The 27,917-nt window shown below is 40.2% G+C and overlaps 1 protein-coding gene across 3 annotated transcripts in view; it reads left to right on the forward strand.

Annotated features, from left to right (window-relative positions):
• The window catches only part of NFKB1 (nuclear factor kappa B subunit 1), a 116,533-nt gene extending 90,513 nt beyond the window's left edge, over positions 1–26,020 (forward strand). For all 3 annotated transcript variants that reach the window (XM_003257479.2, XM_012499514.2, XM_030819173.1), the window contains 13 exons: positions 2,029–2,172; positions 3,494–3,583; positions 4,782–4,976; positions 6,157–6,298; positions 9,532–9,646; positions 15,152–15,353; positions 15,807–15,976; positions 16,306–16,408; positions 19,245–19,369; positions 20,703–20,769; positions 21,098–21,270; positions 22,091–22,247; positions 25,160–26,020. In XM_003257479.2, the coding sequence (XP_003257527.1) occupies positions 2,029–2,172; positions 3,494–3,583; positions 4,782–4,976; positions 6,157–6,298; positions 9,532–9,646; positions 15,152–15,353; positions 15,807–15,976; positions 16,306–16,408; positions 19,245–19,369; positions 20,703–20,769; positions 21,098–21,270; positions 22,091–22,247; positions 25,160–25,320 (1,844 nt within the window). In that variant the 3' untranslated portion in view covers positions 25,321–26,020. The remainder of the gene's footprint in view (positions 1–2,028; positions 2,173–3,493; positions 3,584–4,781; positions 4,977–6,156; positions 6,299–9,531; positions 9,647–15,151; positions 15,354–15,806; positions 15,977–16,305; positions 16,409–19,244; positions 19,370–20,702; positions 20,770–21,097; positions 21,271–22,090; positions 22,248–25,159) is intronic.
• The last annotated feature ends 1,897 nt before the right edge of the window (positions 26,021–27,917 follow it).

Here is a 27,917-nt window from a genome sequence, read left to right on the forward strand (position 1 = left end):
AGTTAATGCAGCTGGTGACTTTAAATTGAAGCCAGTGCTCATTTATCATTCTGAAAATCCTAGAGCTCTTAAGAATTATGCTAAATCTTCTTTTGCTCTGTAAATGGAACAAGAAAACCTGGATGACAGCACATCTGTCTACAGCATGGTTTACTGAGTATTCTTAAACCCACTGTTGAGACCTACTGCTCTGAGAAAAAAGAAAAACAAAAAGATTCCTTTCAAAATAGTAGTGCTCATTGACAATGCACCTGGTCACCCAAGAGCTCTGAAGGAGATGTTTTCATGGCTACTAACAGCCATTCTGCAGCCCACGGATCAAAAAGTAATTTTGACTTTCAGTCTTATTGTTTAAGAAATACATTCTGTAAGGCTGTAGCTGCTGTAGATAGTGATTACTCTGATGAATCTGGGCAAAGTAAATTGAAAACCCTGTGGAAAGGAATTACCATTCTAGATGCCATTAAGCACATTTGTGATTCATGGAAGGAGGTCAAAATATCTACATTAATAAGAATTTGGAAGAAATTGATTCCAGCCCTCATGGGTGACATTGAGGGGTTCAAGGCTTCAGTGGAGGAAGTAACAGCAGATGTGGTGGAAATAGCAAGAGAAGGAGAGTGAGAAGTGGAGCCTGAAGGTGGGACTGAACTGCTGTTCATGATTTAACTTTAATGGTTGAGGAATTGCTTCTTATGGATGAGCAAAGAAAGTTTCTTGAGATAGAATCTACTCCTGGAGAAGATGCTGTGAACATTGTTCAAATGACAATAATTTAGAATATTCCATAAACTTAGTAAAGCAGCAGCAGTGTTTGAGAGAATTGACCCTAGTGTGGAAAGAAGTTAAAACTGTGGATAAAATGTTATCAAAACAGCATTGTATACTATAGAGAAATCTTTTGTGAAAAGAAGAGTCAATTGACAAACTTCAACAAACTTCATTGTTGTCTTGTTTTTAAAAATTGCCACAACCACCCAGCCTTCAGTAGCCACTACCCTCATCAGTCAGCAGCCATCAACGTCGAGGCAAGACCTTCCACCAGTACAGAGATTACAGCCTGCTGTAGGCTTAGGTGATCATTAGCCTGTTTTAGCAATAAAGTGTTTTTAATTAAGATATGTACATTGCTTTTTAAGACATAATTCTGTTGCATACTTAATAGCCTATAGTATAGTGTAAACATAATTTTTTTGTGTACTGAGAAACCGAAAACATCATATGACTTGGTTTGTTGCAGTGATGTGGAATTGAACCTTTCAATATCTCAGAGGCATGCCTGTACTAAACTTTCACTTCAGCCAAACTTATCTACTCCTGTTCTCAAAAGCACCCTATGTACATCTTTCCTTCATTATTGTGTTTCCTCCATATCCCCTTCCCAGAACATCTTCCTTTTTCCTCTTCTTATATAAAATTGATTCTGAGAAGCCTTTCCTGAATTTCCCATCCCTCAGTGACCTCCTAAAGGGTTTTCCCCAAACTCCTAGAACACTGATCTGCACCATGAATTTAATGTATGTCGTGTTATAGTGCTGTCTCACTCTTTCCCCCACTATCTTAAAATTATGTTGGAGGGTTCTTGACAGCAAAGACATTATGTAATGCTTTTTTTTATTTCCAGCATTTAGCTCATTGTAGATGCATAATAAATGTTAACTTATTAACATGAGTTATTTTGTGTGACCAAGCAAAAGGGTCAATAATTTTTTTATTCAGCATCTTCAGTATCTTTCTGATGAACAATCAAATATTTCACTAGTTTTAACAACACGGGGACTTAAGAAACTGTTGTAGAGTGGATTTGGGTGTGTACTGCTCTGTGGTCTCTCTGGAGCTAACTTTCAGCCTTCATACCCATTGGAATAAATATAATGCTTCTTGAAATTTAGCATCTCTTCCTCTTTGAGTGCTTTCTATTTCCCTTTAAGATGTTTAAAAATACCATTAGAATCAGTGGTCTTTCTGTGGCTAGTGGTGGGACCGAATCAATCTTTTCTCCTCTGGTTTCTCTTCCTTTAAATACAGATAAAGAAGAAGTGCAGAGGAAACGTCAGAAGCTCATGCCCAATTTTTCGGATAGTTTTGGCGGTGGTAGTGGCGCCGGAGCTGGAGGCGGAGGCATGTTTGGTAGTGGCGGTGGAGGAGGGGGCACTGGAAGTACAGGTCCAGGTACAAAAATACTTATTCTTCCTAAAACTTTTTCATATTGGAGAGGGTAGAATTTTCTTTTCTTTGGTTTCTGAGCATGTCTTTGAGTTGAGTGGCTATGATGTTATTGAGTATATTAATTAAAATTTCCTGACAAATATAAATTTATTTTTCAAAGAGATCTATGTTCATTTTACAATATGCAGGTAATCTCGATAGCCATTAAGAAGAAAAAAAAGTACCCCAAAGCAAGTTATTTAATGAATACCTCCCTAAAGATTTTGGTATATTTCTCTTTGACATTTTTTGACATAGTTGTCTTTTTTTTGGTTTGGAAACATTGAAAATATTTTATATTATACATACTACAATATAGCTATATATTAAACATCTCTATATACTACATTGTAGAAAATTTGAAAATACATAAAATCTGCCATCAAAGGTTAACTACTACTATTTTTTGTGTATATGTTATAGTATATATTTATGAATTTTACCCTGAATACAGCTGTGATCATTATGCATTTTATTTTAATCCATTTATTTGTAATACTATTTTACTATCATTTGCACCATGACTGTGTGTATAGAGTCATATGTGCAACGTTTACCTGAGATGTTAACATAAACATTTCCTCCAGTAATATGAACTTTAAGCATAAATTTTAAGCATCATTTTAATGACTCATTTCCTCAAGTGAACAAACCATAGTATAACTTACTTACATGTAGTTTCTGTTTTCTATATAAATGCTATACTGAGCTCCTATCCACCGAACTTTTCATTTATTCCAGATTACTTTTGTAAATTAGAGTCTTTGTAGTAAAATTACTATGTCAGAGGGCATGATATCTAATGCCAGCTGTTTCCCCAAAGAGTTGTACCAGTTTATGCTTCCACCAAAAATGCCTAAGAATGAACAGTGGTGGCCATTCTTCCATTGAGGAGTCAGTATGTTTTTCTGTGCTTTGTTTGATTTAGTTTTTTTCCTCAAGGGGTTATTTTAATGTCTTCTACATAGGCAAGTCTGAGTTTGGTTGGTGACCCTCACTATTAGCCTCTCCCCTTCACATAGGAGTGGAGGCTTTCTCCATCACAACCCCTCCCCAAATCTGTGGTGCTGTCAGAGTTGCCAAAATGTAAACTTTACCAAAGTGGAATTCTGATGGTCCCATGACTCCCACCATGTGTCTTAGTCTCAACAGAAACACCATGTGTGGACACAATACTGTCCTGTCACACCAAAGGCTGTGCTCACCTGAGAGACAGACACTAAGTTGTGCTGAGTCTTTGTAAAATATCTTCATGATGTTTCATTTGTTTTACTTGCCGTTTCAGGGTATAGCTTCCCGCACTATGGATTTCCTACTTATGGTGGGATTACCTTCCATCCTGGAACTACTAAATCTAATGCTGGGATGAAGCATGGTAAGTAATGCTTTGTTCTTAATACCAAGAAAGGAAAAAAATAATTAATGCTAAAAAGGGTTTTTAAAATCATTACTTATCACAACAGTATTATCATCTTGAAAAATAATTGATGAATGCAAATAAACTAAGAAGATACTTTTCCCAAAAGATATTATTTCCTGTGGCTAGTATAAACTCTATTCCTTGTATATATTTCATATATTTACTTTGTAAGTGGCACAAACAGAGGAAAGAAAAGCGCATTGAAAAGAGACATACAGAGACCTGACTATTCAAACATTTTAAACATCATCAAACTTAATGTATTCTGTCTCTTTTTTTCTCAAATAGTACACTTCTGAAATCATTTTGAGTCTTATACTATCATTTGCACCATGACTGTGTGTATAGAGTCATATGTGCAACGTTTTCCCATCAAGTCATCCCCTGAGAAGGTGCAGTTAAACCACGTGTTGATAGTTTATATTACAGGTCCATTCTAGTGTACCCACGGAAGAAATAATACTATAAAGAAGTCTTCCCATTTATTGAATATCTATTTTTGTGCCAAGTGCTTTTACATGTTTTAACTGTTATCTTCATGACTGCTCTATATGGAAAATAGTATCTCCATTTTGCACACAAAAGGCACCAAAGTTCAGAAATGTTCATACTCACTGAAGGCACACAGAAGTTAGTGACAGAACAAGAATTTGAAGCAGGTCTCCCACATGAAAGCTAGATGCTGTCATAGTATCTGTCAGATAACATAGTTGAACCTGAAAGCGGGTGATCAGGAATGGTACACTGGATAGCTCCCACACTAAAGAATGTGAGTTGACAACACGTCTTTATGACTTGCTTTGTTCATTAGCATTAGGAAAAAACTGCTCTGCTTTCAAGAACTTTAAAAATTCAGCTTTCCTGCAATTCACAGAAAAGCTTTATTTCATCTTTCTCCTTTACAAATAAGCAAAATGAGATTTAAGATTTTAGAAGTATACTAAAAATGATTTTTAAAAATGAGTTTAGAATATCTCCAAAACGTGGTATTTATGATATGACCATTTTTAAAAGAATTTTAAATTACTATTTTTCTTTTCCTTTTGCAGCAAACTTGTCTCTGACCTTTATCTGACCTACATTGGAATAGTGAATTATCACTAAATTAATACATTTTACTGAGAAAAATCTGATGTTTTTGCATTTATCTTAGGAACCATGGACACTGAATCTAAAAAGGACCCTGAAGGTTATGACAAAAGTGATGACAAAAACACTGTAAACCTCTTTGGGAAAGTTATTGAAACCACAGAGCAAGATCAGGAGCCCAGTGAGGCCACCGATGGGAATGGTGAGGTCACTCTAATGTATGCAACAGGAACAAAAGAAGAGAGTGCTGGGGTTCAGGGTAAGTGAGCACACAAATTACGTTCTATTGGTTGGCTGGGGAGGGGTCAGTCCTAGGTGCAGAAAGATATCTGCTAATCTAAAGATGATATATCAATATCTAGTTTAGTGTACTCTTCAAAGTTCTGTATGCCTTTGGAAAAGCATATGTCAGATCATTTTATTCACACTGGGATTTCCATTTTTGCTCTGTTATCTTTGAATGTAAAGGACAGAAATTTATATGTACATTCTCCAGTCATAATCATGCAGTTTTAGGGTATTGTGAGAGGTAATCAATGTCTTCTGGCACAGATAAATAGAGAAGTATTTCCACAAGCTTAATAGTCACCGTGTCTAGATTCTGGCTTAACCGTCATACTGAAATAGAACTTTGCCTTAAAATAGGAACTTTTCTTTTTATCTTGTGCCCTCTTAGAAGAAGTAGGATTAGGAGAAAATGTACTTTTGTGTTTACTGTGAACCAATACTTATTAGCATATGTGTCATGATTCTAGGTCATCCTAGATCGTACTAAGAAGACGTCTGTAAAAGCAAAGGTAGTAAATATTTAGAGTTGGTGGCCACATGTGGTGTCTATCACATATGCCTTTTTTTTTACACCCCTTTAAAAGTGTATAAGCCATGATTAGCTAGGGAGCTATATGAAAAGCAGGCCATAAACAGGTTTTGGCCCAAAGGTCACAATTGCCATTCCCTGACCTTAATGGAACAAACTTTACAAAAACGTGAGTGGCTCGTTGAAAGTCTCTGTTTACGGCAGAGACGTGTGTTTTTTCACACATTGCCTAACAAGCTAATTGTTAGAGATTCCAATGAAGGATTATTTCACCAAGATATTGGTGATTTAAAATCATGGTAAAATCTAATGTTGTTTAGAGATTGTTTTCCTTAAAATAACAGATAATGGTTGTTCCCTTAAAATAAAACATTTCTAAACTTTTTTCCTCTAACAAACCATACACAAATTCTTTAAGATCAATCTCTATTTGTCAGTGACCCAGTGTCCAATTCTGCTTTTTCTAGTCAACACAATCCAAAAGCATTGAAAGAGCATTTTCAACTAAAATGACATGTCAAGGTGTCAGAACACTGATGCTGGTCAGTTTGGCCTTGAGCATGCCATACCCATAAAACAAAAGTAGGAACACTCAACTATGATTGTGGTCATTGCCTTACAGATAACCTCTTTCTAGAGAAGGCTATGCAGCTTGCAAAGAGGCATGCCAATGCCCTTTTCGACTACGCGGTGACAGGAGATGTGAAGATGCTGCTGGCCGTCCAGCGCCATCTCACTGCCGTGCAGGATGAGAATGGGGACGGGTAAGTCAGGACTTTTGCATGATAGGTTGTCCTGGGTAGGGAAGAAGAAGAGCATCGTATAATGCGTACTGACTAGAGATAAAAATAATTGTTCAAATGTATTGAGTCCTCTAACTGGAACGATCAAGAAAACTAATGTGTGAATAAGGTTAAGTAGCACAATTTGCTGCTCCATCCTGCTGCTGTCATCTGTTGGAATCTATAGTAGCTGGAGGACTCATCTAAGAGTGAATCTCTCTGGGCAAGAAAACTAAGATGTGTGTAGGTAATGGTACTTTTTGAAAAGCCTTGCTTTGTTTATTGAAGTAATATTTGGAGAATTGTTAAGAGTCCTACAAAATCCCTGAAGCATTGTTTTCCCAGCTGCATATTAATGACAGTGTACTCAAGAAAAAGCCCAATAAAGGCAGCAACAGCAACAGAAAGATTAAGAGGGACTGGTCATTCTTTCCCAGTTACTGGTTTCTTCTCTGCTCCCTCTTCTGATGGTCATCAGTCTGTGACTGTTTCAGACTTTTGTGACTGCTCCAGCCCATGTGTGGGAGTCGAACATTCCAAACACCATGCCTTCCATTCCTGCTATTACTGAGATTGTATTTGCAAAGCCACCTGGCTTCTTTCTAAAACAGTTCTCTTAGTCCTTTCATTGAGACTTCTAAAATGATCTCGAAAGCCTATAAAAATAACAAGAGACAGCAGCCTTCACATTCAAGTCAAGTGCCTTATCTAAAACCTTCCTAAAATAGCATCAACATAGAGAAATCCTTTTCTGTGGAAGAGCTCTTGAGTGCTGTGTTTTAGACTTCAGTTTAAAAATTAAACCAAGCACTTTAGGAAAGTAACAACCTCAGGGTTTCAAGCAGCGACACCTTTGTTCTCATTCCTTGCAACGTAACCAAGGATGTGGTATAACCACTGGCCTTGTTATACAGTATGAGAGGAACCAGTACAACCTTCTTGGTATAAAGCCATGAATAGCAGAATGCTTTTTCAGGGTTAAATAATCCAGTTAGCATTCAATAGCATACAACCACAAGAAAAAGCAGTTAACCAAGACAGGACAGCAGTGTTTCAAGTGGCATTTCCAGGGACTTGTTGAATTGGTAAGTCTAAGAAGATGAGCACATACATGTTAGAAAGGAAGTGCTGATACCTGAAGGGAGGATTGTAGGAAGGGATACAAGGGGAGGCACATGCAAGTTCCCTCCTAAGACCCAAGCACACTCACACAAGCCGGCTCTCAGAGAAGCCACAGAGGTGGGACTTGGAGAGACTAGAGGATCCTCATAAGAGTATAGGTATGGGGCAGCTTTTGGCCATCACAGCCCAAGTCTCTTGTTTTAATTCAGTTCGTCATATTTGGCTAATAGTTTAAATCCTGTGGCCATTAGTCATCATAGAAAATATAATAAAGAAAAATATATAAAACTTCTGCTATTGGGGAAATTCCCATAAGGGTGTGAGGATTTGAGGGGGAGGGGGAATGTACTTCTGCTATGAAATGCTGAGCTGCACATGGAAATTTTCGAGCAGTTTTAGAAGTATGACCTTTTTCTTGGTATATGTGCATCATGTCTATGTCAGAGTTTAGGCCCTTTTCAGAAGTCTTCTTCCAGTATCACATTTCAAGAAGCAATAGTGAAACTCTGAGATCATCCGTTTTAAAATATTTCTCAAGTAGCAAAATCACAATTTAGTTTTTTAGGCTCTTCTGTGCCAGGGTTAATCCCAAGTACAATATACTTGCTATTGCCAAGGAAGAGGCTTGAGTAAAGTGGCACCTAATAGCTTATTTTAGAGAAGATCCAGCCTGTACCTTGTGTCCCAGATGTAGTGCTGCTGCGAGATGCTTTTAGTGTGCTCTGCACCTCAATCTGTCCATGCTCTGGAGTGGTCATCTTCTTAGACGTTCATCTGCATGTCTTTAGAACAGTGCACATGTATACCCTATGCAGGATTGCTTAAGGGATTAAGAGATGGCTTTGGAGTAAGACAGGCCTGAGCTTGAATCCCAGCTTCACCACGTATTGGCCTTGACTGAGTTATATGATGCCTACAAGTCTCAGTTTCATTAGCCGAAAAGTGAAGATAATATTACCTAACTCATAGGATTATTGTTATAGTAAAAAGACAATGTATATCAAATGCTTAGCATAGTCTGGTAAATCAAAGCTCCCAACAAATAGTAGCCACTGGTAAAATGATTGTTATTGTTATTGCTTTGAATTTTAATAGTATGTTTTTTAAAAATTAAAAGAATTATACTCCTCTGAGTGACTTTGATACCACCAGTATGTTCAGCCTCATTAGTGTAAGCTCTTAGGTTCCTTCTATCATTCTTATTTTTGTGCCTCTACTGCATGCTAGGGCTGTAAGGCTGACTCAGACAGAACCTGCCCCAGAGATGACAGGACAGAGAATGAGAAAAATGTGTAGAAAACTGCAGTTGCATAACCAAGCAGTAAATTTGAGAGGGACAACTTGCTCCACCTAGGAGGTTAGGAAAGTATTCTCTGAGGATGTCAGGTTTGAACTGGAATATAAAGGATGGAGTAGGCATTGTTCAGGCAGAAGAAAGGAGCAAAAACGTTCCAGGCAGAAGGAATATTTGCCGGAATGTTTGCAGGAGTGGTGGAAAATACAATCACTTTCTTTCTTCACAAGTTTACTGCAAGAATTTTCTTCCAGTAGTTAAAAGCTTCACTCCATTCTCCCCTCTTGGGATCTGGAAAGATCTTTTAAAAACCACCGCACTGTATTTTGGAGGAGGGCAGCAGGGCTAGGTGAGGTAACTAAGTTTTTCTGAACAATTCCTAGTGCCAGGCATTCATTTTACATAGAATCTGTGTGTCAGGAAAAGTCAGGGAGAAAGGTAGAGAAGAAAACTGCCCAAAGCCATGGTATAGAGGCAGAATTGGGATTTAAGCTTAAGTCTTTCTGGGCTGGAAGCCTCAGTGTGTTTATACATCAAGGGGTCAGACATGAATGCTCCCAGAGGCCAGGAAGGTACCACAAATAACATAGCAGCCTTGGGTAGGCAGTTGGGAGGGACCGGTCCTCTGGAGACAGCATCCCACCTCAGATTCAATGCGTTTTATAGATTCAAAACATTTTAGGGCCAAATAAAACTAGGTATGAGAACAGATTCCATCCTTCAGTCTAATCACATCTTGGGAATCTTTTCTTTTTCATTAACATTTTAGTTAATTATTGCCACTGTGTTTTCATTCCAGTGTCTTACACTTAGCAATCATCCATCTTCATTCTCAACTTGTGAGGGATCTACTAGAAGTCACGTCTGGTTTGATTTCTGATGACATTATCAACATGAGAAATGATCTGTACCAGGTAAGCAGAAATCTCAAGAAAACAACTGAAGAAAAATCTGTAGTTTACTTTTTCTTTTGTTATGTTTGGGTGCATGTTATTTTTAGTAATGTTAACAGTAGCAAAAACAAAACCAAATCTTTGTAGGTAATAATCTAAAATCCCATTAGTTGAGAATGTTACTTTATGATGTAGGATCCTTTGATCTGTGGGTATAACAGCCATCAAGCCACAATGAAATTCAGCATCCCCCTGGGGGAGGGCAAACTTTAAACTTTAGAAATCAAACAGTTTTTTCATTTAAGAGGGAGAAACTAAAGTAAAAATGTCACATCTGTCAAGAAAAATAAAGTTAAAAGTTTGAAAAGCCAGTAATTTATAATAATTTTGAAGTCTACTGAAACATACCTTGACAACATCCAGATTAAGTGTATATCAAATAAAGCATTCTGAAATCACCACACAGAAAGGTTAAAAGTTTGCTTGAGGAGGAAAAGGTGTCTTTCAAAAGCGGAAAGACAGCTCCAAGTGAGGAAAAGTGGGAACACCAGAGTTTTGCCCAAATCAGGTTTTCTTAGGAATTAATTAGGTGGGCTGAAAATACAAGTTGAGGAACTGTTTTTTCCAGAGGTCTTCCAGCACTGCAAAGGGAGAAGTTAGCTGGAGACACAGCGAGGCCCCTTGATGGGCATGTGCAGAATTCGGGGAGAGGCAAGGAGCCTGGGAGCCACTTGGGCAGAAGCAGAGCTTGGACGTTGGTGATGGGAGCCCAGTGACCTCAGCCAGCCTTTCTGGCTGAGTAACTGCACTGGCATGAAGCCAAGATGGGGTTCGGCTCCTGAGGTTTCCTCCTTCCTGCCCCTGACTGCTTTTCCCACCTCACTGTCTTTCCCCTACTCCCACCAGTCTGCTGTATGGGGCTCTCCTGCCCTTGCCCACTTCTTATCTTTCCATTTGTCTCCTTCCCTTCATCGGCCCAAAGCATCTTCCTCATCCTCCTTGGAGAGATGGTTTGCTGGTTCACAAGTATCTCTCACTCCAAAAATATGGCCAAAATCCTGTGTAATTACTTACTTAGTAAAGATATTTATTCCTGCTCTCTCAGTTTTTAAAGCAGTGATGTGAATCATTTCTATTTCCTCACTTTAAAGGAAAATGCTTTTATTATTTTAAAGAAAATTAATTAAAACTTCATTTTCTTTAAAGGAAATTAAAATATTTATTTTCTTATTTTTATTTCCATTCTTTAAAATGTGCTTTAGGCCGGGTGCGGTGGCTCACACCTGTAATCTCAGCACTTTGGGAGGCCGAGGCAGGCAGATCATGAGATCAGGAGATCAAGATCATCCTGGCTAACACGGTGAAACCCCGTTTCTACTAAAAATACAAAAAAAAAAAAAAAAATTAGCCAGGCATGGTGGCGGGCGCCTGTAGTCCCAGCTACTCGGGAGGCTGAGGCAGGAGAATGGTGTGAACCCGGAGGCTGAGCTTGCAGTGAGCCGAGATCGCACCACTGCGCTCCAGCCCGGGTGACAGAGTGACACTCTGTCTCAAAAAAAAAAAAAAAAAAAAAAAAAAAGTGTGCTTTAAAGTGCATTTAAAGCAAAACTACTAAAATGTTTACATGTGGCTCCTAATAGTTTTTACCTGTGACTAGGTAAAAATTAGTAGGTTTCCTGATAGGGGAAAATGACCATTTTTCATTCAATATAAGTCACCATTAGGCTTCTTCACTGGCTGTTGTGCTTCATGTCAAAGGAAAAGTAAAGTTAGTGACTCTTCACTGCCTGTTAATATAAAATAACTAGTATGAAGTGTGATTGTAGATTTACATTTAAAGGATGTCTTCTTGAAATTTTCATACCATTTTGGGGGTCATTGGTATCCGTAAAGTCATTTTGCTTGTAAAGCTTGATTCTCACAGACTTTTGACTGATTGTTCCTTGTAGTCATCACAAATCTATGAATAAAACTAGGAATGGGACATTGTAGCTAGTCAGTCCTCTTTTCAAACCCTGCTTAACAGTCATATTCAAGGAATTACTTATTTTATGTTTATAAATAGGATCTGCAAAGGACACAGCACAACAGGATTAGTAGCTGTGATTTTTTTTTGGAGACGGAGTCTCGCTCTGTCACCCAGACTGGAATGCAGTGGCACGATCTCGGCTCACTGCAACCTCCACCTCCCAGGTTCAAGCTATTCTTCTGCCTCAGCCTCCTGAGTAGCTGGGATTACAGGCGTGCACCACCACACCCAGCTAATTTTTGTATTTTTAGTAGAGATGGGGTTTCACTATGTTGGTCTGGCTGGTCTTGAACTCCTGATCTCGTGATCTGCCAGCCTTGGCCTCCCAAAGTGCTGGGATTACAGGCATGAGCCACTGCGTCTGGCCAGTAGGTGTGATTTTTTTAATATCCTAAACTCTTTACTGTATCATTTGGTTACATACGTTGAGACTCTCCAGTGTGTTAGAGACAAAAACCCTGAAACCACCACCATTGATACTTCTATCCCTTCTGATTTGGGGACTCTCAGAAGACTATATGTCCATTTTCCCCCACCTTACCACCAGTCTCATTAATGGGCAGTGATTCTGGCTTCCCTAGTTTGCCTTCTAGGTGTCAAACACGCACCCAGTGGCAACTTTGATTTGAGAATTAGAAACTGTTAAGATTTGAACTCTTGATTATCTGTTGTAAAGGTTCTCTAGTAACTATTCTTAGTGGGAAATGATACAGTTCTCTAAATAATTTGGATTATTTGACAATTATCTTAAGCATTCTTCCCAAATACCTTTCACTAATCTTAGTACATTTCTGTGACCATCTGTCATGATCAAATTCCTCTCCCCACCCACCCTCTAGAAACACACTCAAAATAGTCCAAGTGCACAGAGTTAGGATTTTTTATGAAAATATTCTCTTTAAGCCTTTTTCTCCTCTCTCATTCTCCTTCCCCCAACATAGACAACCACTCTATTGTGTTTGGTATGGATTGTTTTATTTGTGTATGTTCCCATAAAACATTATTGGAGGGTTTTATGTATTTTTATGTTTTTAATTATTATAAATATCATGTATATTCATAGTCTTAAAAATGGTACAGAAGAATCTACATTGGAAAATCAAAGTTGCCCACCCTGACAATGCCCAGGTCTGCTAGCACAAATGTCACTGTTGTGTTTGTAGGTAGTTTTTCAAGTATTGGATACAAATGTGCATATACTTGAAATACATAGATATTTTCATATACTCTTACATACAATCCACATTATGTTAAATGTACTTCTCTTGCCTTGCATTAACCTTAAAATTTTTTTTAATTTAATTTAATTATAGATTCAAAGGAGGTTACAAAAACATACTAGGAGGTCCTAGTATTTACTGCAAGGAAACCAGAGGTCTCTTCACCCAGTTTCCCCCAGTGGTAACATCCTGCATAACTTCAGAACAGTGTCAAAACCTGGAAATTGACATTGGTACAATCCACAGATCTTAATCAGATTTCACCAGTTTTACACACGCTTGTGTGTATCTGTATAGTTCTTTGTGCATATATTTTTTAAATGCGTAAGTGGCATTGTGCTACATGTTACTGTATTTCTGCCTTCAATGCTTATCCACACAGTTCTATATACAGCTAGTTTGTTGTTTCAGCTCCTGAACAGAATCTAGTATGGGTCTTCCACCTATAACATCCTTGTTTCCTAGTAGTAGACATTTAACCAACTTCTAACTTCCTACCTCAGTAGATAATACTGCAGTGACTGTCCTCACTTATGTCCTCTTGTGGATTTGTGTCAGAATTTCACCCAGATACATCTGCAAGAGTTGGGTTGCTGGGACATTTGTATATTTGGCTTTCCAGAATGTCTGTGTAAGTCCCCATGCCCACAGCCATAGCATGAAGTTATAATTGTTTAAGATATAATCCTTGGATTTAAGATCTAGAAGCTTTATATCATGGAAAACCATTGATTGGACTGTGGAAGAAAATATTTTTTAAAAAAAAACCTCTCTGACTCATATTTTTTAATTAAATTCAAGCTACAGATAATTTCTAATTCCTGAATGGTATACTATCTTATAATTTCACATCCTTTTTTTCACAATCTCATTCTCTTTCCTTTTCCCATCTCCCCAAGTAGCATTTCAGAAAACACAGATTAGTAAACACAGTTTCTATTGACTTATTTTTGAGAAGAAACTCTTGGCAACAATATCTAAAATTTTGAGGACATCACTTCATTTCAGGCCAGGGTGATAGTCCTAGAAAATGAAAGAAATAAGGGCGAGTAATAATTTGGCAAAAAAAAAAAAAAGGGTCTTGGTCTGATATATTAAATAATCACTGTAGTTGAGATTTAGATGACCCTTCCGTCATTCATCCTGCCAGTTCTCATGTGCTGTGGTCACCTACACAGCTAGGAGGTTGGTGGCTCACCTGCTGCTGTAGCCAGTAACTGTTCAATGAAAAGGGAATTTTAGGCAGATTGTCACAAGACTGGCTGGATGTCATAGTTAGGCTCCTGTGAAATAAACTGATTTGTGTAAAGACACATTGCTGTTCTCTGTCAGTGAACTCATTTCTTTGAAAGATACGTTTGTGATTGTATTTGTCTTACTCATTTTTGAAAACACACCGTTTGCAAAACATCTTATTTGCATTCACCGAAGTAATACCTTGTGGGCAGGATAGTCAAATGGACTATTTAAGTACCTATTAGGTATCAGCAGCTCACCTTTTTTATTCATCTGAGCCCCCTTGGTGAGATACTTGTATTATCCTGGTTATGTTATTTAGAATCTTGTAATACCTTTTATGAAATGGGTATAGGAAAGCTATATTGACTGGTCTCAGGAGCCAGTCCATGGGACGGTATTTTTTAATTTAGTAAATTTAGTTTCTATGTCAGCATAGAATCATGGCACTTTTGTTAATTGGTTTCTATTGAGTGCTTTATTTAAATTTCTTCAGTGAAAACATAGCCTTAATTTGATTTGTTAATATAAAATTATCAGCTGAAGATAACTCCTACCAGAAATTTAAGAAAACTAAATTTACTACTAGGTGTGCTTAAAATCAACAATCAGTGGGTTGTAGTGAGAAACAAGAGCTATTAAGACTTGTAAATATGAAAATAACCCACCACAGAAAAAATTGTAAGTATATGAAGTGATGGATTTGTAACTTAGCCTGATTTAATCATTTTATGTTGCAAACTTAGATTAAAACATCACATTGTACCTCAAATATATACAATTACTATTTGTCAATTACATTTAAAATAAATAAGAATTTTAAAACATGAATTATTGAATGGCTGTTAGTACAGTATATGTACTTCATTAGCATATGGTATGGAACAGGATAACTTGGGTGCCAAGGTCAGGAGTTAATCTGGGAATGAGGAATATTCCTGCAGTATGGCCCCACCTATTGCAATGACAGCTACCAAGCTGTGAGTTGTAAGTAAGTGTTCACTTATGACCAGTGAAATCTCCTGCCCTTTCACTTTCCAGACGCCCTTGCACTTGGCAGTGATCACTAAGCAGGAAGATGTGGTGGAGGATTTGCTGAGGGCTGGGGCCGACCTGAGCCTTCTGGACCGCTTGGGTAACTCTGTTTTGCACCTAGCTGCCAAAGAAGGACATGATAAAGTTCTCAGTATCTTACTCAAGCACAAAAAGGCAGCACTACTTCTTGACCACCCCAACGGGGACGGTAAGAGACAATCACACATCATTGGTGTGACTTTCTCCGCCTTCTAAATATCTACTAGGTATTTGATAAACGTGTGTTATTTGATTTGCACCCAAAAGTGCTTTCCTTAGTCACCTGGAGTTCATCATCTCTTTTGGGCATTTCTGTTGCTCACCAAAGCTAATTTTTTTAAAGATGATTTGGAATAGTTAGTAAGAGGAAAAAGCAGAGTCCTGAGTAAAAACTCATCTTGAAGTACACAAAGCGTCATTCATTCAGAGAATGTTTATTTATGTTCAGTGTCTCCTGAGAACATAATAGGAGACTGTGGGTCTTCAAAGCAGAACAATAGACTTATAGTACCTTTACTGTCCCTCCCCATGATTCAGTTTTTGCCATTTCCTTCAGCTTCACAAGGGCCATCTTGTGAGTTAGCCATCCCATCCTGTGACTGTCCCTTTGCTTGGACTCTAGGTCTGAATGCCATTCATCTAGCCATGATGAGCAATAGCCTGCCATGTTTGCTGCTGCTGGTGGCCGCTGGGGCCGACGTCAATGCTCAGGAGCAGAAGTCTGGGCGCACAGCACTGCATCTGGCTGTGGAGCACGACAACATCTCATTGGCGGGCTGCCTGCTCTTGGAGGTGAAGGGCACACTTATTTGCTTTTGCATTAAATTCCTGAGGGAAATTTAAGGAAATCTTTTCAAAGAATGAAGTCAGTAGCTGCTGTCCTCCCTTACAATCAGCTGTATTTGTTTAACATTTATGGAGGGCTTCAGAGTAGCACCTTTAGACATTCCCCCCACCCCCTTGCTTGGCATCTCTAATTGGGGATTTCTTCAATGACAGAGCCAGCCCAAAGTAGCAATTGGGCTAGTAATAGGACCCAAGGAGCCATGCACACTGGGAGGTAGGCACAAAAGGGCAAAAGAACCTTCCACTAACGCTTCCCTGTGTGGGCTGGATTGTAGGGTGATGCCCATGTAGACAGTACTACCTACGATGGAACCACACCCCTGCATATAGCAGCTGGGAGAGGGTCCACCAGGCTGGCAGCTCTTCTCAAAGCAGCAGGTAAGGTGGCGATCTGGCGGTCATTAATGAAAAATGTTACCAGGAATGCAAACCCAACTTCAATAGAGCAGCCATGTGGCCTTCTTTAAGCCACAGACCTACTGCTGAAAAACAAGGGTAAATAAAAATTATATGGCAAATCACATTTTATCTGCCATAAGTCACTGTTTGGACTAGTAATCTTGGGCTTTACCCTGACAGTCATTTTAGTTTTTACTTTCTGATTCATCTGTTTGTTTGGGGTTTGATCGTTTAGATTGACTCCCATGACAAAGGGTCTTTTCAAAGTAGAGTTTGATTCCTTATAGAATTCTGAGTGGTGTCAGTCTCAGATCATATCAGAAGGCCCCAGAAGAAAAAGATTATTGGTATAAGAAATCATTTAAAGACTTCATTTTGAAAGAAATGTCTCTTAGAAATTGAAGTGTAGGAAAAAGAAAATGGGCCATAAGACCCATTATGTGGAAGGCACTAAAAATGGCTAGCACTTATTGGCCTTTCTGTGTACCAGGCACTGTGATATGCACTTTATGTGCACAGTCTCATTTAATGCCCCATCACCCCTTGTGACAAATACCATTATTATTCCCCATCTTAGAGTCAAGGAAACAGACTAGAGAGACTACCAGATCCCACTTCAGGGTTCCAGTAAGTGACAGAGCTATGAATCACACTTTGGCCGCGTGAACTTCAAGACTTTATTCTCTCTACTATGTTTCTCTCTCCTATTTTGCTCATAGGTTTGCAGATGTTATTCCATTTAATTCTCTAGTCCTGTGAAGTATAGAAAATTATCCGTGCTGATCTTTGAATCTCCAGTGCCTTGCATATTTAGAACCTCAAAATATGTGTAATGAAATTGGCATCTGAAGCCTGCCCTGACATATCTGATATACTTTAGAGGCTTTTTTTTTTTTTTTTAACTTACAAGGTAAATGCTTCATAAATTCAAGAAAACAAAGCAAAAGACATAGGAACTTTTTCTTTGGGACACCATATTTTTCTTTTCTCTTTTGTTAAATAGAGCTTTTTCTTGAACAAGAAACTCTGATTGCAGTGGGTATTAATAGTTTTAGAAGACACTGATTAATTAAATGCCTTCCAACAAGAAGCTATAACCAGCCAGACATGATGGCTCACGCCTGTAATCCCAGCACTTTGAGAGGCTGAGGTGGGAGGATCACTTGCACTAGGAGTGTGAGACCAACCAGGGCAACATTGTAAGACCTCATCTCCATTAAAAATTTTAAAAAGTAGCCAGGCATGGTGGCACGCACCTATAGTCCCAGCTAGTTTGGAGGCCGAGGTAGGAGTATCACTTGAGCCTGGGAGTTCAAGAGTGCAGTGAGCTACAGTTTCACCACTGCACTCCAGCCTGAGCTATAGAATAAGACCCTGTCTCAAAAAAAAAAAAAAAAAAAAAGAAAAGAAAAAGAAAGAAACTATAACCCTTTTAAAAATGCTTTATATTGAATTCTCAGAATCCCATGAAAGGAAAAGCAAGTAACAGTTTCTCTGATATATAAATGAAGAAACTCAGATGAAAAACCAAGTCCTAATCTTAATGTCATGGAAAAGCTCAGTTAAGTCTGAGTGTGGTGGCTCATACCTGTAATCCCAGCACTTTGGGAGGCCAAGGTGGGTGGATCACCTGAGATTGGCAGTTCAAGACTCACCTGGCCAACATGGCGAAACCCCATCTCTACTAAAAATACAAAAATTAGCTGGGCGTGGTGGCATGCACCTGTAATCCCAGCTACTCAGAAGGCTGAGGAAGGAAAATCACTTAAGCCCTGGAGGCTGAGGTTGTAGTGAGCTGAGACTGCGCCATTGCACTCCAGCCTGGGCAACAGAGCAAGACTCCATCTCAAAAAAAAAAAAAAAAAAGAGGGTCAGTTAAGAGATAGCTCATCCCTCCACACTTTGGTCCTGTAAATTGTTCATATTAATTTCTCCATGGTTTTTATGGTGGGATTACATTTATTGCCTCATAGATCAGGCCAGAACTAGGAGAATAAAATCAAGAAACGGCATGAAGATCCTTCTTTGTTTCCCATTAAGTACTCTTCTATTATTGATATTGACCCATCTGATGTTCTCCCAGCAAAATAAAAACAAGTTTCTCCTTCAAAAATGGCACCCTTAGACATCAAGCTAAACACTCATAAAAATCATCTAAGCCTCTGAGAAGTAACTCTAGCTCTAGTCTTTGAGTTACTTTGGTGTTTTGTTTGTTGTTTTTGTTTTTGCTGGATGCTAAAGAGCAGACTACATTTCCCAAAATATTTCAATAATTATACATCCTAGCAGGTTTGTTTATTTAAAGATCAGAGCCCTGGCATTGCTGTACCCAGCAATGAAACTGGCAGTGCTGTCACTAGACATCAAGCATCTTTGCTCTTTTGAGTGTCCAAGAAAAGGGGCTGAGAAATACACACTGTCATGCATAAATTTGAACAGTTAGGACCCTAATCCTGAGGGTGCACCCTAGTGGCTGTAATCATGCTGTCCATCAGCCCTAAGATTAAAGATGCATCATTCAGTTGAGAAATATCCTGTAGAGTTAAATGTGAAAGAGTATTTGAAGTCTTTTTTTTTTTTCAATAGTATCTTTGGCTATTTCAGGTGTCATAAGACACTTTAACAATCAAAGTAAATTACAATTTTAAAATAATTTCTCTGGATATTCCAGTAGAAACGTTTTATGATTTAAAAATTATCCAGGAGATTGCCTCAAGCTGCTACATTGCTTTGCCTTTGGGAATCTGACCTTTGCAGGCAGTTGGAAATTGACAAGATCTGGGTTTACCTAATGCTGTGTAATCTAACTTCGCAGGAGCAGATCCCCTGGTGGAGAACTTTGAGCCTCTCTATGACCTGGATGACTCTTGGGAAAATGCAGGAGAGGATGAAGGAGTTGTGCCTGGAACCACGCCTCTAGATATGGCCACCAGCTGGCAGGTGAGTGCCGCTCCATCTGTCTAATGGCTGTCCCTGAGGGAGTCAGAGGTTCAGGAATGTAAGAACAGATGGTCTTCCTGGTGCTTTATTCCCCAAAGAACATGCCTTTTATTTTTAAGAAAGTCTGTTTGTCAGAGACCATTTTTATCTTGAAAAACCCTATCCATGAAAGATCTAGGTCAGCTGAGTTTTAAGTACGAAAGTGTATGCCTAATCAGATCAGAGTTGAGATGTGAGAAAAGGTTAGAAGAAAAACACAAAATTCACATAAAAGTTACCCATTCCAAATTCACACCATAATTGTTACCATCTCAATTTCTGAAGCTAGGATAAATGTTACTGTTTGCTTCGAACTTAGGTAAGTGATTTCAGGATGTAAAAATAAACTAAGAATTCTTCTTAGAATTTCAACAAATATAAACAGAGTAAATAGATTTAAAGCCTTCCTCTGAAGGTATGAAGCAGTTACTAGGTCCTTTGGCCCCAGGAAGAAAAACCAGAGGGAGGGGGTGGGCAGCATGCAAGATCTCTAACATGACAAGATCAGTTCTTCTAGAGGCGAAAGCTGCTCCACTTCTAAAACTGCTCATCTGCCTCCAACAGCCTGTTTGTGTCCAGCTCACTGACATTGGCAGAGACTCCATGGTTCTCCCTTTATGTTAGCTCCTCATTTCCCCAGAAGGCCTTACCACAGAACACAAAAAGATGATGCACTCAGTGACCCCACGCTCTCCTTACCCAGGTCAGCCAGCAACAGAGTGACTGCAGAGAACACCACAAATGCCTCTGCAGCTACGGAATAATTTTTCTTTTAGCCTAAGACATTTCTGGACCCTCAGTTAAAATGTCAGTATTGCCAGAGGGTTAACACCAAGCCTTGTGAACATCTAGACATCTCAATTTAAGCAAGCTTATACAATTCACTCTCATAAGCTTATTACTATGGAAGAGGGGAGACAGCTTCACAGCTCTGAGTAAGCTCTTTTCTAGCCTTAGGTCTCTGGGCAGGAGATGATTGACATGGTGGCCTGGACTGCCTGTTCCTTCCAAAAGGCTATAGCTCTGACTCTCTGCAGTTTGGTTGGGTGTTCTGACCCAGCTCAGAGAGTTTGTGCAAAGCACAGTTTCCCAGCACCAGAGCCCCTACAGCTGTTCTTCCCCCAAAGGGTACCATATTCTTGGAGGGTGGTCCTGATTCCTCTTGCCATTCCTCCATCATTAGGGTACCAGGCCCTCCTAAGGAGGACATGCCGAGTTGTTTATTTTAAAGAAACAGACTGCCCTAGTGGTCCCTTTGATGTATAACGATTTCTGGTGTTTTTCTTGCCAACAGGTATTTGACATATTAAATGGGAAACCATATGAGCCAGAGTTTACATCTGATGATTTACTAGCACAAGGTGGGTTGTGATAAAACCAGATTCTCTTAACCATTATTATCTCCACACTGTCATTTAAAGGGAGGAACCAGCATTATCCAGGGTCTACTGTGAAAAGTACATTTCTTATTTCAGAACCAAAAGATGCTAGAAGTAGATAAGGAGAATATCCAGTTTTAATCTACTGTAAATATATACTGCCTTCCACTCAGCTGGGCTTTGACCTTCAAGTAGAGTAGCTTGGTTGGTTCCACTGGGAGTTGGAGGGCAAACCAGGCAGCAATGATCAGTCCCTCCAGAGTGTCTATGGCATGTTAGAACAAGTGTGTTCCTTCTTCATTTCCTTCAGGAGACATGAAACAGCTGGCTGAAGATGTGAAGCTGCAGCTCTATAAGTTGCTAGAAATTCCTGATCCAGACAAAAACTGGGCTACTCTGGCGCAGAAATTAGGTCTGGGGATACTTAATAATGCCTTCCGGCTGAGTCCTGCTCCTTCCAAAACACTTATGGACAACTATGAGGTAACACGTTGCCTTACAGATTTAGCAATTTTCATTTGACTTCACTCTGTTAACATCTCTGGCCAGGGCATAATCTCCTTCCCTGTTCCTTAACTCTGAAGAAGAAAACCAGTCATTGCCCAAGGCCTGGGAGGGTGACCCAGGCCAAGCTGGCAGCCCATCTTCCTGAGAATGCTGTTTTCAGATACTTTCAGATTTTCCCCATTTTCAAATACCTGGAGACTTCCTGTGAAAATGCTACGTAGAGGGTCAGGATTTTCACAGAACTTTAACGGCCCTGAGCAAACGATCGACTGTAGTCAACATGTGTAGCTTCCTGTCCCCAAGAACATACCTTACCCCATGGCAGGGCATTGAGTCATGTTCTGTGAGGTGGCTTCTAGTGGAGCCATTACCCGGTGATTTTTTTTTTCTTCTAAAAGTAAAATGTAGAAAAGCATGGGGTGAAGTTGCTTTCTATTGAAAATTTCATGGTTAGCTTTTGTTTGTGCATGGATTTCAGAGCTTCAGCTTACAGAGGGAGACGGTGTAGACGTCACTTTAGGCAGAGTTTCACTGCCTCAGCGCTTCTCTCGCTGTCTCTCTCTGTGCTTACTACAAACCACTTCTCTGTGATTTCCTGAGTGGTCTTTGAGCCGAAACAGGAAACTTGATTCGAAGACTGTATTTTCTTAGTTGCTCCTCTCTGCCCTTTCCATTTCCTCCTGGCTCCTGAGTGGAGGAGGCAGCATGGAAGAGGGAAAGGTGGGCTGTCAGTGCTTACAGCCTGCACTGGGAGTCAAACACAAGAACATGCTCCTCCTTCCTTTCTTTCTCACAGGTCTCTGGGGGGACAGTCAGAGAGCTGGTGGAGGCCCTGAGACAAATGGGCTACACCGAAGCAATTGACGTGATCCAGGCAGCCTCCAGCCCAGTGAAGACCACCTCTCAGGCCCACTCATTGCCTCTCTTGCCTGCCTCCACAAGGCAGCAAATAGGTAAAAAAAAAAAAAAAAAGACAAAAGACAGTGGACATATTTTCCAGCTCCCCCAGGCTGGTGTCTTCAGCTGTCTTTGGATATAGTGTGGCAGTTTTCTTTCTCGTCTTCTGGATACACTTCTCTGTGTGTCTGTCTACCCCCTGGGCTCACCCTCTGCCTCTCTCGATAGTACTATTCAGATGAGGGGGCCGTACCCTTGGAAAATCACATTGACATATGAACTACTTAATAAACACTAAATAATACAATAAATACTAAAAACAACATGATGTGGGTGATTAAATTTAAGACATGAGAGAAATAATATTTACCTTAAAGAGAGAACCATCTCCTCCTTCCTTTGCCTCCTCTCTCATGCTTATGACACTGACCTTGTTCCCTACCATATATGGGACTACGTGTCATGCCACCAAAAGTCTCACAACCATATGAAATGGACTCTCAACCCAGCCCAGTAATCCTATATTTCCTACAATTTTATTCTCCCACTCTGTAAATGACCATTTCCATGCTTTATATTTCTAAACCCCCAACACTCCTTCCCTCCCCTTACTCATGCAACACCCTTGCTTCACACTCTGTTGAAAACAGAAGAAACCAGAACCCTCTCATCTTTTCACCAAGTGCCAGCCCACCTGTGCCTGTGCCCACATTGGCAGCCTTCCATCCGGGCTTGGTGGGTTAAATTTCTTTGCCCAGCTGAGGAGCCACCTCTCCCCTGAGTCTAGCCCCCTCACCTTTACTAGGTTGTTGTTCCTGTTCTTACCTCTCTCTCCTGTACTAGCCGTTCCTCCTCCCCACTCTGACTAGGTCACTTAGCAAGCATTTCATGATTTCCTCATCTTTAAAAACAAAACACACCGAAACAATCACCCTCTTGATCCCACATCCCATTTAGCTACAGTCCAATTGCTCTATTCCCCTGCATAGCAGAGCTCCTCAGAAGAATTTTTTAGAGTTGTTCTTTCCAGCTTGCCACCTTCCACCCTCTGCTTGGCCTCCTGCAGTTGGGATCCCATCCCCACAACTCCACCAGGCCTGCTCTCCTCACAGTGACCGGTCACCTCCACATTGCCAGATCTGGTCACTTTCTTTTCACCTTGACCACTTGCAGAGTATGTCATGGTTGACCCCTACCTTCAACTTCAGACCGTCTCCATTCCTGGCTCCTCCACAGCACACTCCCCTGGCTGCCTCTTCCACACTCACCTTTTAAAGTCACAGCCCTCCAGGGTCAGTCCTAAACCCTCCCTGCTTGGTACCTCACCCAAGCCCAATACTGGCCACATCTGTCAGAAGCACTGCCATCTTCCAGGAGGTTAAGAGAAAATCCAAGAATTCCTCAGGAGTCCTTTCTGGCACTAATCACTTCATATGCGACCCTTCAAGTGTCATCCTGTCTGCAACCACTGCCCTAGTCCAGCCCGCCGTCATTTCCTGCCTAGATTCTTGCACGGCTCCTACTCAGTCCCCTTGTTTCCTTCCTGTCCACCTCCCTTCAGTCCACTCTCTGCCCAACAGATGGTGTGATTCTTTTTAAAAATTAGTGACATTGTGTTACTTCTGGGTTATACGCTTCAGTTCATTCAGTCATTCATTCAGCAAATCCTGATCAAGCATACACTGTGTGCCTAGCAATGTTCGAGGTTTTAAAGATAAAACTGTGTCCCTGCTTTACTCGTTTGCTTTCTTAAACATTGCTGTGGAAGCTCTTCCTCCACACTGCCCTTCCATTCCCAAGTGTTTTCTCTGCTCCCCTGGCACACTAGTCTGAGCAGCCTTTTGACCGTTCTCTTCCCATTCCCTGGAAAGCTCTTAATTGGCTGGCTCTTTCTTGCCACTCAGTTTCAGCACCCATCTCACCCTGCCAGGGGGCCTTCCCCCAGGGGAGCAAGGGCAGACGTCATTGTGTGCACTTGAGAAAGGAATAATGTATCCGCCAGAAAACAACCCAGATCTGAGTCACGGCCCAGTGCTCCTTCTGCACAGATATTTAAAAAAAAAAAAAGCAAATACTTAACATTTTTAAAAAGTAAATACCTAAGCATTAAGCCCTTAATTTGTAGTTATTTTTAGGATATCTCATAGTTTGTAGCACATAATAGACACCAAATAAAGATTGGTTGATTAAATAAATCAGTCAATACCAAGATGATAGTCATGCCACTGGCATTAAGGTCTTAATATTCTAATATTGGAATTTGATACATAAGAAGATAGCATTTTGATTAGTGTATATTAGACTTCTGTTTCCTTACTCACTGTATAGGAAATAATTTGTCTTGGTCATATCCCTAAGGATACTTATCAACAAAGGGAATTCAACCTGATTTTCCAGTATAGACTCATTTTCACCACAATCATTTTACTTTTTTGCTGCCAAAAATGTTTTCAAGGCAATGTATGCTGTAATAGCATGTGAGGCCCAGAGAGAGATCTCATTTTTAGTTCTTGCTTCTGTCACCAATTTATTTTGCCGAGGTTCAGCAGTTTCCCCAGCTATGAACTAGATAATACAGTGGTTGGAAAACTACACCTGATTTCTAAGGGAAAAAAAAGGTCCACTGTGAGTCAAGAGAATTGAGAAAGGATTCTCATAAACACAAGACTAGATTGCAGGAGGAAGATGTGAAAGCATTTGGCTAATTCTGACATTTGGCTAATAACATCCTCACAGTATGTCCCACAGTATCTTCTGCCCTTCCCACCACGGTGAGCAGTCGTGACTGGGGGTGGCATAGGTGGGATGTGTGGCTGGCAGAAGCCAGTGGGCAAGAATTGTCCACAGAATAGTCCATGAGCTTTTTAGAGCCAAACTTGGAGCCCGTCTGGAGCATAAGGTGTATGAGAGCAAAGGCTTTGCCTGGTCCCGACCGTTCCCCCAGTGAATTTGTGTTTTCTCCCCTCAGACGAGCTCCGAGACAGTGACAGTGTCTGCGACAGCGGCGTGGAGACGTCCTTCCGCAAACTCAGCTTTACCGAGTCTCTGACCAGTGGCGGCTCACTGCTAACTCTCAACAAAATTCCCCATGATTATGGGCAGGAAGGACCTCTAGAAGGCAAAATTTAGCCTGCTGACAATTTCCCACACCGTGTAAACCAAAGCCCTAAAATTCCACTGCATTGTCCACAAGACAGAAGCTGAAGTGCATCCGAAGGTGCTCAGAGAGCCGGCCCGCCTGAATCATTCTCGATTTAACTCGAGACCTTTTCAACTTGGCTTCCTTTCTTGGTTCATAAATGAATTTTAGTTTGGTTCACTTACAGATAGTATCTAGCAATCACAGCACTGGCTGAGCAGATGCATCTGGGGATGAGGTTGCTTACTAAGCTTTGCCAGCTGCTGCTGGATCACAGCTGCTTTCTATTGTCATTGCTGTTGTCCCTCTGCTACGTTGCTATTGTCATTAAAGGTATCACGATCGCCACCTGGCATTCCTTCTGACCATCCACAGCATCATTTTGCATTCAAATTAAGGGTTAAGAAAAGGGATATTTTAAAATGAGAGTCACTTTACGTGCCATTTTAAAAAAAAAAGGCATATTGCTTTTTCTAATGTGGTTATTTCTCTGATTTGCAAAAAAAAAAAACCGTACTTGTCAATATTTAAACATGGTTACAATCATTGCTGAAAATGGTATTTTCCCCCTTTTCTGCATTTTGCTATTGTAAATATGTTTTTTAGATCAAATACTTTAAAGGAAAAAATGTTGGATTTATAAATGCTATTTTTTATTTTACTTTTATAATAAAAGGAAAAGCAAATTGATGACCTCACCTTGTTTGATCTGTGCAAATACTTTTCTAAGATGCTTCCTTATAATCGTGGGATCATTCCATAGCCTGGTTATCACATTCACATGTTCCTGTCCAACATGGGACAACACTGAAGGGCTGTTTAAGCTTCAGGGTTCCCATTAGAGTGGCGGAGGCTGCATTGCACTCAACTTCTCCCTCTGCCCGTCCTGCTTACTCTCTCACCCTTCCATAGCTGTTGATCTTGCAGGCACTCCAGAAAAACATTTAACACATAAATTGCCAACTCAGAGTCAGTTTCCCCGAGAACCTTGCCTGCACAAGGTGCTTGGAACCATGCAGAACAATTTTGCACAACACATTGAGCCATTAATCTTGAAAAACAACCCAACTTACAGAGAAGGAAATTGAGGCTTAAAGTTGACCATAGCTAAGCTGCTTCTGAGTTTACACCCAGCTCTGTCTAACTTTGATTTTTTTTCCTCTTCCGTATTCCCAACTCTTTCAGAAGCAGTTCAGCAGAGCTTCATGCTGAAAGGCTCCTAGTCCAGGGCCCTCTGGTATATGGAAATCTTAATACTTTATCACAGAGGTGTGGAGAAAACATTGAAGAGGTGTAGCATTGCATGAGATGGAGGAAAGTGAGGTGGCACAATCTAAATAAGATGAGCTGGGTAAGGATTAGACAATTCCTGTCTAGCTCCAGAGCTCATGATGGGACATTATCTTGATGAGAAGGCAGATAAAAATAGAGTCCAGAAGTAGGCTCCAAAATATATAGGAATTTAGTATATGATACAGTAAAATTTCAAATCAGTGAGAAAAAGATGATTACTAAATGTATTAGTCTGATAAATGCTGATAAAGACATACCCGAGACTGGGAAATTTATAAAGAAAAAGAGGTTCAATGGACTCACAGTTCCACGTGTTTGGGGAGGCCTCACAATCACGGCAGAAGGTGAAAGACACGTCTTACATGGCATCAGGCGAAAGGAAAATGAGAGACAAGCGAAAGGGGTTTCCCCTTACAAAACCATCAGATCTCATGAGACTTACTACCACGAGAACAGTATGGAGGAAACTGCCCTCGATTCAATTATCTCCCACCAGGTCCCTCCCACAACAGGTGGGAATTGTGGAAGCTATAATTCAAAATGAGATTTGAGTGGGGACACAGCCAAAGCATATCACTCAATAAACAGAGGTCTCAATTGGCTAATCACTTGAAAACAATCCATCTGAACACCTGCCTCCCTCCTTTCATCAAAATAATTTCCAAATATATCAAAAATTAAGCCATAAAAATATAGAAGTACTAGACATCATTGATAAATCTTGATATAGGGAAGGCTTTTCTAAGCAAAGCTTTTCACTAGTATAAAAGCAGTTTAGGTTCTTCATTTTACAGCATCTCCCAAATAAATAGAATCTCAAGGAGAATCCTACTTATGTTTTCTATTACATTGCCATTTCTCCACCCCTACCCAGCCCCACTGTAAAGTGAAGTTTCTGTAAAGTGAAAAAATACAGCTCTGACTTTCCATAATTCTTAATTTTCCAACAAGCAGCCCATGCCTCCACACCTCTGCGGGTTCCTTTCTGTGGCAGATCATTGTTTTCCAGCTGGCCACTACAAAGCCTCCTGTCTTACAACATGAGGCTGACACTCCTCCCACTGAGGGGAGGGGCCTGTGTTCCTTCTCTGAGAATCTAAGCAAAAGTGACAAGGACGGAGGAGATGCTAAGTGACTTCCAAGGTTAAGTCATAAAATGGAATACAACTTCTGCCCCATCCCGCTGGGCCCTCTCTCTTAGAAGCTGGTCATTGTGTTCTGAGGGAGCCAAGTAGCCACATGGAGGAACCAAGTGCAGGTGTTCAGTCCACAGACTTACTGAGGCCCCGGCTGA

The sequence above is a fragment of the Nomascus leucogenys genome, chromosome 9 (assembly GCF_006542625.1).
Source record: "Nomascus leucogenys isolate Asia chromosome 9, Asia_NLE_v1, whole genome shotgun sequence".
Taxonomy (NCBI): domain Eukaryota; kingdom Metazoa; phylum Chordata; class Mammalia; order Primates; family Hylobatidae; genus Nomascus; species Nomascus leucogenys.